This window comes from Sinocyclocheilus anshuiensis, unplaced genomic scaffold, assembly GCF_001515605.1.
Source record: "Sinocyclocheilus anshuiensis isolate Anshui unplaced genomic scaffold, SAMN03320099.WGS_v1.1 scaffold745, whole genome shotgun sequence".
Lineage (NCBI taxonomy): Eukaryota > Metazoa > Chordata > Actinopteri > Cypriniformes > Cyprinidae > Sinocyclocheilus > Sinocyclocheilus anshuiensis.
The window spans coordinates 124,668-139,623 of NW_015540128.1; the positions used below are offsets into that span (position 1 = coordinate 124,668).

At 36.4% G+C, this 14,956-nt stretch overlaps 3 protein-coding genes across 7 annotated transcripts in view; all 3 read right to left on the bottom strand.

Annotated features, from left to right (window-relative positions):
* Positions 1–1,149, bottom strand: part of hspa5 (heat shock protein 5) — an 8,285-nt gene extending 7,136 nt beyond the window's left edge. For 2 of the 5 annotated variants that reach the window (XM_016484467.1, XM_016484466.1), the window contains exons 1-2: positions 1,048–1,146; positions 154–305 (exon numbers count right to left, since the gene is read on the bottom strand). In XM_016484467.1, coding sequence (XP_016339953.1) covers positions 154–269 — 116 coding nt within the window. In that variant the 5' untranslated portion in view covers positions 270–305; positions 1,048–1,146. Of the gene's footprint in view, positions 1–153; positions 318–1,047 lie in introns of all 5 variants that reach the window. The other 3 variants (XM_016484465.1, XM_016484463.1, XM_016484464.1) reach the window with 3 other exon arrangements.
* A 3,042-nt stretch (positions 1,150–4,191) lies between these two features.
* Positions 4,192–6,347, bottom strand: LOC107687253 (FAST kinase domain-containing protein 5). Its single transcript, XM_074186997.1, is given in 7 exon segments — positions 4,192–4,776; positions 4,778–5,617; positions 5,619–5,690; positions 5,692–5,803; positions 5,805–5,948; positions 5,950–6,086; positions 6,088–6,347. Coding segments are annotated over 7 exon segments (2,049 nt in total). The 5' UTR covers positions 6,247–6,347.
* Positions 6,348–13,359: 7,012 nt separating this feature from the next.
* lzts3a (leucine zipper, putative tumor suppressor family member 3a) overlaps positions 13,360–14,956 on the bottom strand; it is a 14,145-nt gene continuing 12,548 nt past the window's right edge. The window contains exons 5-6 of the mRNA XM_016484509.1: positions 14,179–14,409; positions 13,360–13,557 (exon numbers count right to left, since the gene is read on the bottom strand). Of these exons, the coding sequence (XP_016339995.1) occupies positions 13,360–13,557; positions 14,179–14,409 (429 nt within the window). The remainder of the gene's footprint in view (positions 13,558–14,178; positions 14,410–14,956) is intronic.

Sequence of the window (14,956 nt, forward strand, 5' to 3'; positions counted from 1 at the left end):
ATAAACAAATAAAAATAATTAAAAAAAAAATTTAAAAAAAAATAATAATAATAATATAGAAGTATATAAATATGCACGCTTCTCCCTTGTCTTGCAAATCCATTTTAATGACCCCGTGACCCCTGTATATAATAAATCCAAACTCATTCTCACCACGAGTAGGTCGTCCCGAGGTCTATTCCAATCACGGTCCCAATACTTTCCTTCTTGTCGTCCTCTTCGGCAAACACGCTGCCGGCCACCAGCAGGAACAGGCAGACCAATCGCATTTTGACGTTGATCTTGTGTCAAATCTCCACTAATTTCTGTAAAAATAAAGGTCACAGGTCAGGGCAGGTACATAATGAAGCACACGTCACTCACTGGCTGGATCATTTATATAATCATCAAGCAATGCATTTTCATGCAAAAACTAATTATCTGGTCATTTTCTTCTTGATAGTTAAACCAAAAAAAAGACATGAATGGCTGCATTGAGTTCAACTGCAAATGCATATTAAGTGGATAAAATATACAAATGTGAAAAAACTAAATACATATTTACTTAAGGCCAATAGCAATGTAAACAATAGACACCATTTGTTAAAAAAATATGAAGCAGTCATTAACTAAACCAGATTCTGTACTAGTCTCAAATTCAACCTCGTGGGTGCTGATTCATCACCATCATCAAATAAAATCTTCACTTTTACTATTTACTCCACATATTAATATTATGATATTTATACCAAAAGTCCTTAACAACTTAAAACACATTTACTTGAGATAAAAACCTAATTAAGATAAAATCATTCATTCGTTTGGTCTTACCGGTTACTATCGAATGAATGAACATTACAAGCAAGACGCACTTATAATCTTTTTTGTACATTTATATTTACATAAATATATTTTTTTTTTTTAGTCTACCAACTGAGGCAACGGTTTTTAACCGTTTCTCAACACCACCGATCCAGTCAAAACCGCTATAACGGGTTCATTTGATCTTTACAGCTTTTTGTAAGATAACCCGCTTAAATTAAGAGTGTAAATGAGATATATTCTTACCTGAGAACTGTAGTAATAAGCACTAATAATCTCAAGGGCGTGTGTTTCTCGTGTTTTCTCGGAGTCTCGACTGTAACTCACGGCGCTCGCTCGCCTGTTTATAAGCCGTAAGCGCTTCCCCGTCGTGGAGCCTCGCCATTGGTCGGAGAGCAGCTCGTTGGAAGGCGCTGATTGGCTGAGCGTTGCACGCTGGCTGATGCTGATTTGCACACGTACTGGTGGCAGCGACGTCATCAGATGAGGCGAACTGTAAGGATTTGATTGGTTTGCGTCAGTGTCAGTCTGTGAAGATTCTGGATGGGGGCGGGACGATGAACGGTGCTGCATTAGAAGCATGCCAAGAAATCGGAATATTTTATTAAAACTTATGATAAAACACCCATTCTTCACAGGTTTAGATATTTCGTGCGTTTTTACTGAAATGTCAGATACACATTAAATATCTAACTCTTCTATTCTCAAATAGAAGCAGATGTTATGGGTTTGAATATTTGGGGAGTCAGTAAAGTCAAATTGTATATTGTGTATATAAGCAATTGTCTGTACATTATCCTGCTTTTTACATGTCTTATAAATGAATTATACAACTTTGTGTCGTTATAAATAAATGTTTGATTATGGCAACATTTACCAATCACTATAATATTTAGGTAATAGTTTATTTAACTGATACAAAGCAAATAAGTAACTAATCATTGAGGGTCAAAAGAGAATCAGATGTGTGCCAAATGCATGCATCAATATATGGCACATTCACAATGATATTGTTGTGGTTTGGTGACTCATTAGCAGAGTGTGAGCAAAACTATCTGCGTGCAAACAACAAATAATTGGCTTTCGTGTTGATGCAAGGATAAGAAACAATTCTGAATCTAGTATGACTGCATTTCATGTAATACAAAATCCTTAATTCTGACATATTATTGTTTCCTTTTTTTTGTTTACATTTCTTAATTGATTTAGCATTTTTATGCATGCTTGGGTGATATATTTTCATCTACCAACAGTGCTAATGAAGTAAGGTGATCATAGGATCATCATGTCATGCCATTGGATATAATTGTGTGGAAATAATTCTGATTTTCAACCATTGGTGTCTTGTAAAATATTATTTAAATCTGGATTTTCTTAAATGTTATTTTTATTTTATTTTATTTTGTTACAATAAAATACTTCCATGGACAATCCCAGCAGAGAAACGTGGCGGGGAAAGTGTCTCATTCAAGGTCCCAAAAGCGATAAGTTTGGAACAGAGTCTTTTAGTAACATTTCATTATAAAATAAAGTTAGGGCGCTAAAGTTATGCTAGTACACTTACCTGATCAGGCACCATCCTTCAGATGCTTTAGAATATATAAAATGATCAATCAATAAAAAATATCTGCACAAAAACTTGACACATCTAGTGAATATAAGCCTACATAACCTCAGCTTCAATCACGGTACAATGATGAGACCATGAAAAAAAGATATGCTAGATATATCTCTGATGTTGCCTTCCACAACAAACTGCACTGAGAAATCAACAGAAGGAAGCGGAAGTTAAATAGTAAAAAAAAACTTTATGTTGTGTCATACACACTTACTAATGTCATTTAGACACCAACGGTGATTGGAAAGTGTAAATCTGCATCACAATTGATGAGACCTCACCATGTCAAATTATTATTCACCATGCATTATTATTTTCACATTGAACTTGTGATTTGTTGTATATTATGAAAAGCCTTTTTCAGAAAAGGTTTGTTTATTGCACAGAACTGAGCTGAAATATTGACCATAGTTGACATATCGGGGACCCAATCTTCCGGCAAATACACTTCATGGATTTCTTCAACAGTTGAGTCTTTTCTCTGATGTTTATTATGTACTAACCATAAAATTTATTTATTTTTTTTTAATTCAGCCAGCGCTTGAGGTCATGAAATACTGAGAATTTGTGTGTTATGTGTAACATTGACTATATAGTACAAGCCTGTCTCAGTTGTGTCATTCCATGTGTTGGGTCAATTTGGAAAGGCTGTAACAATTTTGTTACAACTCTTGTGTTGGGGTCGAATTGATCCCTAATGGCTCCCTAAAATTTGCCAAAAATCAACATTTCTAAAAAACACTAGAGTCAGGTAAACAACAGAAAACCTTTATTGTTGCTTGTCAAACAACAAAATATTAAATGCATGCAAACTTATGAAATTTAAGAGTCAAAGTTTACTTGGAATTGAGACTTGCCTTCGGTTTCATCCAAAGAAAATTCACTGTTTCACAATCAAAAACTCTGTCAAAGTACTAGATTGATGTAGCATTGAAAATAAGTGTGAGAAACTCATTTACTCTCACAATGGGTTTGAGAACCATAGCAAAAATGCACAGTACAAATTGACCCCTAACACAATAGAAATAACAATAAAAAAACAGATGGGAATTATTATATTGCTCACATATTTATAGTTTTTAATCTCTGGCAGGCTACAATACAGTTTTTACGTTTTTCCTTGAATCTTTAGTATTTTTCATAGTGTCGATTTTTGGCAACTTGCATGGAAACCAATGTGGCTTGTAGTTTTAAACAGGAGGGTTAACCTAATCATCGTTAATAATGAAAAATCAAACAAAAAGCACTCATATCATAGAACTAGGTAACAAACACTGTAAAGCACAATTTTACTTTTATTGACAATTAGTGCTGTCAAACAATTAATCGCATCCAAAATCAAAGTTTTTGTTTACATAATATATGCGTGTATACTGTGTTTATTTATTATGCATATATAAATACAAACACATGCATGTATATATTAAATGTTTATATATTAAATATATTTATATATAATATAAAATATAAGAATATAAATAATGTATATACATGCAAATATTTTCAAAATATATACTGTATGTGTGTGTGTATTTATATAGACATAATAAATATACACAGTACACACACATATTATGTAAACAAAAACTTTTATTTGGGATCCAATTAATCGCGATTAATCGTTTGACAGCACTATTGACAATACAATCACATAATCGTTTAATCAAAACAACAACAAAAAACACCAATGCTGTGGTTAACTATGAAGCAGAAATGTTAGCCGTATGTTGAGTAACACCTGGTAGTTTGTATATGTAGAGAAATCGATCAGTCTATTTTTTAGAGTCAGAACAGCTGAATATCTTGCAGTGCTGATAGGTGTGTTTCTCGGCATAAGAGCGTCGCAGCAAGGGAAACCCTTCCCAATGAGGCAACTCTACGACTCTGTATCCAGCCAGCGCCAATTGTCTCCTTTTGAGTGCATGTAATCCAAGCAACTGCTCAGTCCTGTCGCAATAGTGGTTCTTATGTGTCACCTGAACAGCAAGTCTCTGAATCGATGGTTTAGAATCGTCCAGGTGAGACGAATGCTTTTGGGATTTGGTCAGCGCCATCAGAAGATCGTCTGTCAAGTCAATACCCACATTGAAAATACTTTCTCTCTCATGGACCGGTTCGACGGTGTAAATCTCTGGATTTTGGAAGAACTGGTTAGATGGCTGCACTGGAGTCTTTCGTGTATTAGTTAGTTGAGCTAGTAGGTCGTCAGTTATGGTGACTCCAGAGAGCCTTGCATTCAAGTTTTGAGAGGCGAGATTTTGTTGGCAATGTCCGGAGGATACAGGAACAGGCTGGTCATTTCGGTCTAAGTGCACTTCCAGATCAATCGAGCGCAAGTGCGGAAGAATCATGTGTTTTGCGCACAAACATCTCTCAACCAAGAAGATTCCGCAACACATCTTCAGCCTCGAGCACCTCGGGCTTCTGGCAGATATCCGATTGAGTGAAATCCCACAGCTGTTTGGTCACTTCTTCCCGAATTGCAAGACTAAGTCTTGGGACTGTCAACTTGGGCAACTCCAAGCCTACAGTTCCATCTAAGGTGAATAAGTCTTTCTTCAGCTCAAGCTCTTGGGAATTACAAGCCTTGTTGACAAACTCTGCGCTTAAAGCCAGACTGAGTAGGTCTTCGGGGAATACTCCGGCAAAAGCAAGTCCGAGCAGAGCTGTCAACAGATGTTCGGGGTATCGTTGAAACTCAGCTTGGCGTTCTCGTAAGATCGCAGTGAGACACGGATAAAGGTTGGGACATTGGTTGGGAAGGACTCCTAAAGTCCCAAAGGCCCACAGCATCTTTGCAGCATCTTTACTCCGGCATCGACTGACCACGTTGGGTAATCGTTTGGCCACAGCCAAGAGAAAGCGATTATCCCGGTAGTGCAGAGCGGAGCAAGCCAAGACGATATGCATAAGACCTTGAACCTCCATTTGCGGGGCACGTCAAGGAACCTCCGATCCCATGGCCTCCAACCACGGGAGATGGTCTAGATAGCTAAACCGCATAAGCTTCATTACATTAACGATGCCGAAATCACTCATATCCTCAACTACAACAAGCACCCTGTCTATAAGCCGGCGTGTCGCTCTCTCGGACAGGGAGCATTGTGATTTGAAGAGGCCTAAGCAAACAGCGCCCAGCTCTTCAGGCTTCAACTGGCTCAAATGACGGATAAGTAAGGACTCAAGGGGTTGAACCAGGTGTATCCGGACATCTCCTGCCTTCTCCGATTATGTACAAGAGTTGAACCAACTCTGGAACACCCATCTGGTTTCAAGTTTCGGCTCACGTTGTCAAAGAGCCTCTCGAGGTACTTAGGAACAGCTCGACCGAGGCATCGCCACAAGTCGGCCGTGAGCAGCAAATGGTGAAGCTCAGTCTCGCCGACAGAACTCAGTTTCGTACAATCCCAGAATGCTATGGGATTGAGGCAAGCCTAAGTTCACGAAGGCCCTCAGCGCATCCAATAACTGCGGCGTCGTGAAGCTTTGCAGGATCTCCACGCTGTACCGCAGGAGTGTGTTGAATCTCATCGCCCCTTACGACCACGGCCTGTTCTTGGGGAATCTGACCAAGTTTGGACAAGAAATTGGTTACTTCTGAAGGTTCCATGTTGCCTTTTTGTACCGTGACTTTATGAAGAACTAACAAGGCTTCATTGAGGTCTACATACAGTAGATGAGCGTTGGGATGGGTCATGGGTCATGTTGCGGTATTCAGACCGACATCTCTGAAAGGCTTGTGGGTCGCTGTTGATGCTTGGCTCTTTGGGGTTGGAACGGATGTTGCTCGGTTGTTTAACAGCGTGTTCTTGGTGCTGGAGAGCCATCTTGAGGTAGTGATACTGTATGGGCTATGCTGCTGACGGACAGCAGGGTTTAAGGGGAGATTACAAGACAGTTCTTCTTCAGTTTCTGAGTGGCCCACGGTAGAGGAACGCTGGGATCTAAAGATGGAAATGCATTGCACGTGGACTTAAAGACAGCGCTTTGACACATGATAGAACAGCACTGTTGCAGACATCAACAGCAGGCACTGGAAAGGATCATAAAAGGGATTTTTGTTTTTAATTTGAAAGACCAACGGTGTTAACGCTCACTTTTAATGTTCTTCTGAACAAAAACAAATTCTGGCTAAATTATTGTTATGCAACATTTCTAGAAAAGCTGCAGCAAATGTGAAATATTTCAGTTAAATCTGCAAAACAGGAACAAAAATCCAATCAAATCATCGTAGTCTTTATGCATCTCATAAGTTTTGACAAATTATACTATCATTGGCTCTCGCGTCTCAAGACTAGTCAACTCAATGATAGCAAATGAAATACACAAGATGATACACAAGCTTGCTGAAATGCAAAGATTTTACACAATGTAGATCAGCCAGGTGATTAAAAACAATATTTAAACTGTCAAAAATGGTCTAAAATATTGTCACTATTCAATATGAATATTTAATGTTTTAAGTTAAAGATTAAGAGGGTGTATGATTGAAAAAAAAATGTGCATGAATAAATCTTGTATAATGAATATTGTAATAAGTTAAATAAATAAATAATTTAAAAATTAATAAATAATTGGAATTTTTATTTCATGGTGACTTTAAATGTGGGTCTGTGCATGCTTTTACAAGACTTAAGATTTAAGAAAAAATAGTCTATTTATCCTATGTAGGCCTATGTTTTTTTTGGGTAACTTTTGAGTTTGATAGCAAATGCTTCTAGTCATTATTAGTAAATGGAAAAGAGCAGCCAGGACATTATATATCATAAATAAAAAATACATAATATTAATTTCGTAACAATCTATTTCATCTATTACATTTGCGATTCTGTACTTTCAACTGACTGACACAGAAGAGACCATAAACAGACCATAAACGACCATCTAACACTCAATATAATATGAGGAGATTCTCGTGTCATTTAATAAACCCAACAACAGATTCACTATTTCGCTTCGTTAAACAAAAATTTAATCCAGTTGTAACAACTGAATTTCACATTAATTTTCGCCGAAATAAAGGCTTCTTACATGTGCGTTTAAAAAAACAAGAAAATTAAAAGTGAGATATTTAAAGCTTGATTTCTGTTTGAAAATGAAAATCGGGTTGACGTCAATATTTGACGTTGACTTAACATTGGATTTTGGTTACACAACCTAAAAACAACAAAATATCAACGTCAGCTGACGTCGGTATTGGACATCAATTTAACATTGACATTAGACGTTGAATTTACATTGAATTTTGGTCACCCGGCGTCGCAACCGAAATTGAACCAAATATCAATCTTATCTTATGACGTTGTGTGCCTGCTGGGCAGTAATTGTGCAATACAATACACATAATAAATATATATATAAAAACAATTCTCAAATTTTTTTTTTTTTTTAATTTATGATTTTTTTAGTTTTAACAGTAACTGTAAAACACATATGCTATAACATGTTTGTAAGGAACAAATCTAAAAATCTAAACACACAAATCACAAACAAGACAAAAATGTAAGCAATTAGTTATTTAAAATAACAATTTCTGCTGTAGTTTACTCAAATTTTTTTTTTTTTTTTATTTATTATTTTTTTAGTTTTAACAGTAACTGTAAAACACCATATATGCTATAACATGTTTGTAAGGAACAAATCTAAAAATCTAAACACACAAATCACAAACAAGACAAAAATGTAAGCAATTAGTTATTTAAAATAACAATTTCTGCTGTAGTTTAATTCACTTTAGAGGTTTTTATTTGACCTAATATTTCATAAAAGGATGCGTGCGGTCTCATTGGGAGTTGAGAAATTTGATAACTTGATAATTTGTCATTTCAGTAATTGTACATCAAGTGTAGGCTACTCGACACGTGGAGGTTTATTTTAAAAGAAAATCATGAAGAGACAAATTTCTTATCCACATCTTTATTATTTAAATTAATATTTGCTAAGATATGCTCTTCTCACGCAAATTCTGAAAATAGAACGAAAGGGAAAAAATGAAATGTTTACAAAAACTGATCGAGAAAAGGGAAAAGAAGACATACCGGACTCTCGAATGTATGACTTTACCGTAATATAACCGATCGAAGGTTTTAAGATTCATATATGTATATTATACTCCTATATTAATACTTTTGAAAAATAAAAGCTGACATGTCAGTCTCATTACACGCATTAGCTCGGTATATTTGGATAGAATAGTTCTGTACACATAAGGAACAGTGATATTTACATGCAGTCGACTGCCTTTGTCTCTACCAAGAACACAACAGAAGCACATAGCAGCAAATGTGGCCGAAGACAGCAGAGACAGTGTGGCTTTCTCTCGTAACACCTAGTGTCATAAAGCTGCAATGATTATCTCAAATAAGGCATGATAGAATAGAAGACGCACGAGCGCTGGGAGAGATGCTCCACGTCAACCTTTCTATTGCATTTCTACAGTTGAGGGAAATTAATCGCTTGTTTGTGCTTGTTTCCGATATGCAAAAGAGAGGAATCTCTCTCACGGGGTGGCTGTGTTAAAGAAATATCAGTGAAAGTCTTCGATTTGGTTCAATGGAATAACTTCTGTAGCTTATTTCAAGACTTTGTGACAAAAGGTGTTCTGTAAAATGCTACCAATAGCGTTTGTCCCTCGTCAGAGCTTGTAGTGCATTTGTTATCTGGCCGTGTTCGGAAAAACATTCAAGCATACGACTTGTGCTGTTTCTATACAAGAGAGCACACTGCATACTGCACACTGCATACTACATACTGCACGCTTAACCGTCTATTTCCAGTGTGATGACAGAACCGTCCTCATACAATCCTTCTTGATTTGATTACATGCTTTTACACAGATTTGTATTAAAAAAGCAACATAGCAGTTTTTATTCATAAGACGCTTAATGTGTAATTTGTTTTAAAATAGTGAGTATACAGTGCACGTGGCATTCTACGGACGCTTACTTCTGCAACAGAATAAAGAAATTAAAAAGGTAAGTGCGATTTTTTTTAAATCTCACAATTTGAACTGTTTTAATATAAATACAAACGTGGGTCCCACTTTATATTAAGTGTCCCTAATACCTGTGTACTTACATAGTAACTAGATGTGTACGTAGTATGTAACCACAGTGCAAGTACACATTGCTACATAGTATCTACAGCTGTAATGTTTGTGTAACTACACATATGTAACAACCCTCCGAATGGTTTGTGTAAGTACAAATGTGTAACAGGACATATATAACTACATTTTGTAACAACAATATGTATAAGAATAATTGGAACAATTTAATCCAGGGGGTGGAGATGGGTAGGTTTAGGGATATGTAAAGTGGGAGGAGTTAATATAAAGTGTAACATTCTGGACACCAACCACAATTTATATGTAAAGCCTAACTTACTGGCTGCTGCTGTGTAACATCAGAGTAATTACATGATAAATCCATAGGAATTGTTTACTTAATATAAAGTGTAACACTTTCATTACCAAAAAGTGTTGTTACCAATGTCCTGTTACACATTTGTATTTACACATACCATTCAGTGTGTAGTTACACAAACATTACAGCTGTAGATACTATGTAGCAATGTGTACTTACACTGTGGTTACATACTACGTACACATCTAGTTACTATGTAAGTACACAGGTATTAGGGACACTTAATATAAAGTGGGACCCAAACTTGTAATTGCGAGAAAAAATAAATAATTTTTTTATTCCGTGGCAGAAACGAGCTTGACTTTTTATCTCTGCATTATGAGTTTATTATATATTTTATACTTTGGAGTTTATATCTCGCAATAATAATAATTCTTCGTTTTCTCAGAATTGCAAGATGTAAACATGCAACTGGGAAAAGAAGACAAAATTGTACGATAAAAAGTCATAGTTAGCTTGACTATTTTTTTCTCACAATTTTGAATTCGTATCTCACAATTCTGAGCGAGAAAAATATCAGAATTGTGAGATAAAAAGTCAAAATTGCTAGAATTGCAAATAAAAATTTGTACTGCAAGATTATACATCACAATTTTTAGTTTATATCTCGCAATAATGACTTTATATTTCACAATTCTCAAGTTTATATCTCGCTATTCTGACATTTCGTCTCACGTTAATGACTTTATATCTCACAATTCAGTCATAACTCTCAGTTCTGAAAAAAGTCAGAATTGTTACTTTATATTTCACAATTCTCACAAGTTTATATCTCGCTATTCTGACATTTCGTCTCACGTTAATGACTTTATATCTCACAATTCAGTCATAACTCTCAGTTCTGAAAAAAGTCAGAATTGTAAGATACGTTAAAGATCATTTTCAACTGTTTTTCACATTTTCAATTGATAATCTCACAATTTCTGACGTCATGCATTGCAATTTTGAGAAAAGAATTGCAAGAAAAGTCCATTTATATAAATAGATAAAAAGTTGCAATTACCCTTTTTTTTTTTTTTTGCAAACTGCAAGTTTATATCTCAAAGGACTTCAGACTTTCCTGCAAGTTTTACATCTTGCAATAATTACTTTATATCTCATAATTAAAATCTTGTAATTCTTAATTTTCTCAGAATTGCAAGGACAAAAGTCAGGTTTGCAAGATTTAAACTCGCAACTGCAAGAAAAACGGCAAGAATTGAGATGAAAAAAAAAAGTCACAATGATTTTGCATTTTGACCAAATTTCCCATTCAGTCATCACACTGTTAATGCAAAGTCAGTCCATACACTTTGCATTGTGGGAAACAGTATCGAGCCGAGTGTGCGCTGTTGTATACGACAGAATATACACACTGCAGAAACAGTACGCGTCGTATAACAATCTCAGTCTTCACAAACCCTTCAAATATTCCACGTGATTTCTGTGCACTCTGCACTTACTTTAACACATTTAAATCAATCTACTGCATATGACATTTTTAAAGTGAAATATTCTAAATGATACTTTCAGGAAGCATACATTGACACATATTATATGCTCTTTTTGGAAGAATGCAAAGTCATATTTAAATATAATCCGTTGACTCATTCCAGATCGACCCGTCGCCCTCTGCACAGTTTTGGCTCAGCCGCTGTCCATAAGTCTAGCAGCTTCATCAACCAAACCTCATTCAGTAGCTGTTGTTCACAACAACCGAGTCCTCAGTTTAAAAGCAGGATGGTCTGAGACCGAAGCGACAGGTGCACTAACATATTGACTTATTGTTTCGTTCTAGTTTACTCTACGTAGCTCAAAACATAGAAAAGGGCAAAAACAACATTCAGGTGATACAGTACGTTCTGAGTTGAAATGAATACACGTCCTCCGCCGCTGCTTTGGGCAATAGAGCAGGAGGGTTGAGCGCTCCTCTGTCCCACACTCCAAACATACTCTATACAAGCACACGGATGCAAACAACAGCTCATTTCACTGTATTCTGAGAAGAGCAATTCATTATGCGTCGCAACAATGCATTCTGAGTCTGATACGCTACCATTCAAAAGCTCAGGGTCAGTACGATTGAATACTTTTATTCATCAAGGACGCCTTAAATTGATCAAAAGTGACAGTAAAGACATTTATAATGTCAAATAAATTATATTTTAAATAAATGCTGTTCTTTTTAACTTCCTATTCATCTGTGAATCCTAAAAAATAAAATTATGATGGTTTCCATGAAAATTTAAACTGCTGACATAATAATCTGGATCATTACATCAACTTAATATTGATTGTACTTTAAACTGAAGTTTCTATTTTTATTACATCAATTTAATATTCTGCTTTTCATTTTTTTTTTCATCATTAATATTGAGTGTAATTTAAATTTCTGCATTGATTTTTAAATTTGTATTACATCGTTAATATTGAGTGTAATTTAAATAGAACTTTCTGTGTTAATTGATCTTTTTATTCTGATTACATAGCTGAATACCGCATGTAATTTAAACTGAAATGTAAAATTTATGAAATATAAAATATTTAATATTGCATGTCATTTAAACTGAAATGTCTGCATCAGCTGACCCTTCTTAAAAAAATAAAATAGATAAGATTTAGATATGGATAGCAGATGTGTTGAAATTAATTGTAACAAAATATTTTTGAGTAATCAATTAAAAAATTGTGTTTATGCTACAAATTATCTAACTTAATGTAGTTTGTTGGTGAATGTAATTTTGCTACAAGTTGTCATAACTCAAAAACATTCATGCAAACTACTGCATTACTTTATTTTGTTGAGCCAAAGCATTTGTTTTCAGAGTGTAGAATGATTTCTGAAGGATCATGTGACACTGAAGACTACAATAATGACGTCGCAGCAATACATTTTTATTCACATAGAACATTTGGCTATTCTAAATTGTAATAATATTTCACATTTTCTACCGTATTTTTGATCAATTAAATGCAGCCTTGCTGAGCAAAACAGACTTCTTTCAAAAGCATCAAATCTTTTGAATAATCTGTTTAGTTTGTTCTGCACCTCTGTGTACTTTCTGCGGCCCGACGAACATCAACATAAACACTCTCGAGACTAGCACTAAGATTTGGTCCTAAACGCGTCGCATGTTGCGTCTGAGCACCATGTGAGATCTTCACTTTAAGAGAAACTCCCTGCAGTTTTAGTCTGGTGACTCTAGTTTTGATTGTTTGAATGCTGCAGAGTACAGAAGATGCCGTGATCACACAAGGACATTCCTAGGAATGATGGTGACTTCTTAATCGCCTAAACCCTCGCGAGCCTGTAAAAACACGAAGCTGAAACAGTCCGTGAATCCCCTGAGTGTTTTCCGCTTGGCAACTGACCTCCTCCTGATAAGGCCACACACACACACACACGCTCTCATAACTACCCAACGAACCTGCCCTCAACCCACACACCTGCCCCAGACTAGCAGGGCATCCTTGGACAGTCCTCGGAAGCAGTTCAGTTTTTGGATTGTACTGAATGCAGTTGTAATCAGGGATGCATTAGATCTCCGTCGACTCGATCCTCTCCAGTCGGGTCGGCACGGGCCACGGCGGAGCCAGCTGGTGCATCTCCGGCAGTTTCTTCTCCTCCGCCGGCGGGGTGGGAGAGCTCAGGGATATGGAGACGGACACGGGAGGCTCTGGGGGCAACGGCGAGGCGATCTGGGCTCCCAGCTTGTCCACGCGCTCCTCCAGAGCCTGGTTCTGAGTTAGCCTTTACGCTTTCTCCAATAGTACGTAATACAGACCCTCTCATCTCCCTATAGTAAGAAGATCTCTGGAAATATGTGTCCCTGCAGCACAAAAGCAGTGTTAAGTCGCTGGGGTATATTTGTAGCAATAGCCAACAATACATTGTATGGGTCAAAATTATACATTTTTCTTTTATGCCAAAAATCATTAGGATATTAAGTAAAGATCATGTTCCATGAAGATATTTTGTAAATTTCCTACCGTAAATATATCAAAACTTAATTTTTGATTAGTAATATGCATTGCTAAGAACTTCATTTGAACAACTTTAAAGATGATTTTCTCAATATTTAGATTTTTTTGCACCCTCAGATTCCAGATTTTCAAATAGTTGTATCTCAGCCAAATATGTATGTATACATCTCAATTTCGAAAAATTGACACTTAAGACTGGTTTTGTGGTCCAGGGTCACATTTGTTTGTTTGTTGCAGTGAGAACATCATAATGTACAGATGTTTGTCTGTTTATTATCTGTAAATTTTTTTATGATGTCTACATCATCACTTCAACTCACATCTAACATCATTTCTGTGTTGCAGTGATGCTTTTAGATTCAGTGTTGGTACCTCGGCCAGCATGGTCTGCAGCTCGGCCTCGCAGCGCTCCAGCTCCAGGGTTTTGGTGCAGAAGGACTCTTTGAGGCTGATCTCGGCCTCCTCTCGCTCTCTCAGCTGAGCGTTGAGGTCTTTCAGCTGCCCTCGCAGCGCCACCATCTCTCCGGACCGCTGCGTCACCTCGGCCTGACTATCCCGCAGCTGCTGCTTCAGCAGAGAGATCTCACCCACCTTCTGACACACCTGCACACACACATCACACACACATACAACTACTGTAACACACTCCTGTGCAGTCGAAGCTATCGGGATATCTATACTGAATGATTCAAAAAAACAATTTTTATTTTTTTTTTATATTTCACCATATTATTAATTACATTTCACCAAATATCGTCTAATATTTGTTGCTATAAAAATTGTTATATTTGTTTGGAATAATTAAGAATTTTTACAGTTTTTGAGTTTCTTCTACTCATCAAGGCTGTATTTATTTGATCAAAAATACAGTAAAACAGTGAAATATTATTACAATTTAAAATAACGGTTTTCTATGTGAATATCTGTTAAGCTGTAATGTATTTCTGTGATGCGCAGCTGTATTTTCAGCATCATTACTCCAGTCTTCAGTGTCACATGATCTTCAGAAATCATGCTATAGACAGAGCGATGAAGTATTTTGCTCCGCCGATATAAAGATCGCATCACCCAACTTCTTCCTCGTCAGCTTTTCCCACGTTTTCACAGCAGATTATCAAGAACAGGGCTGCGTTCATCCCCGACAAAAAAA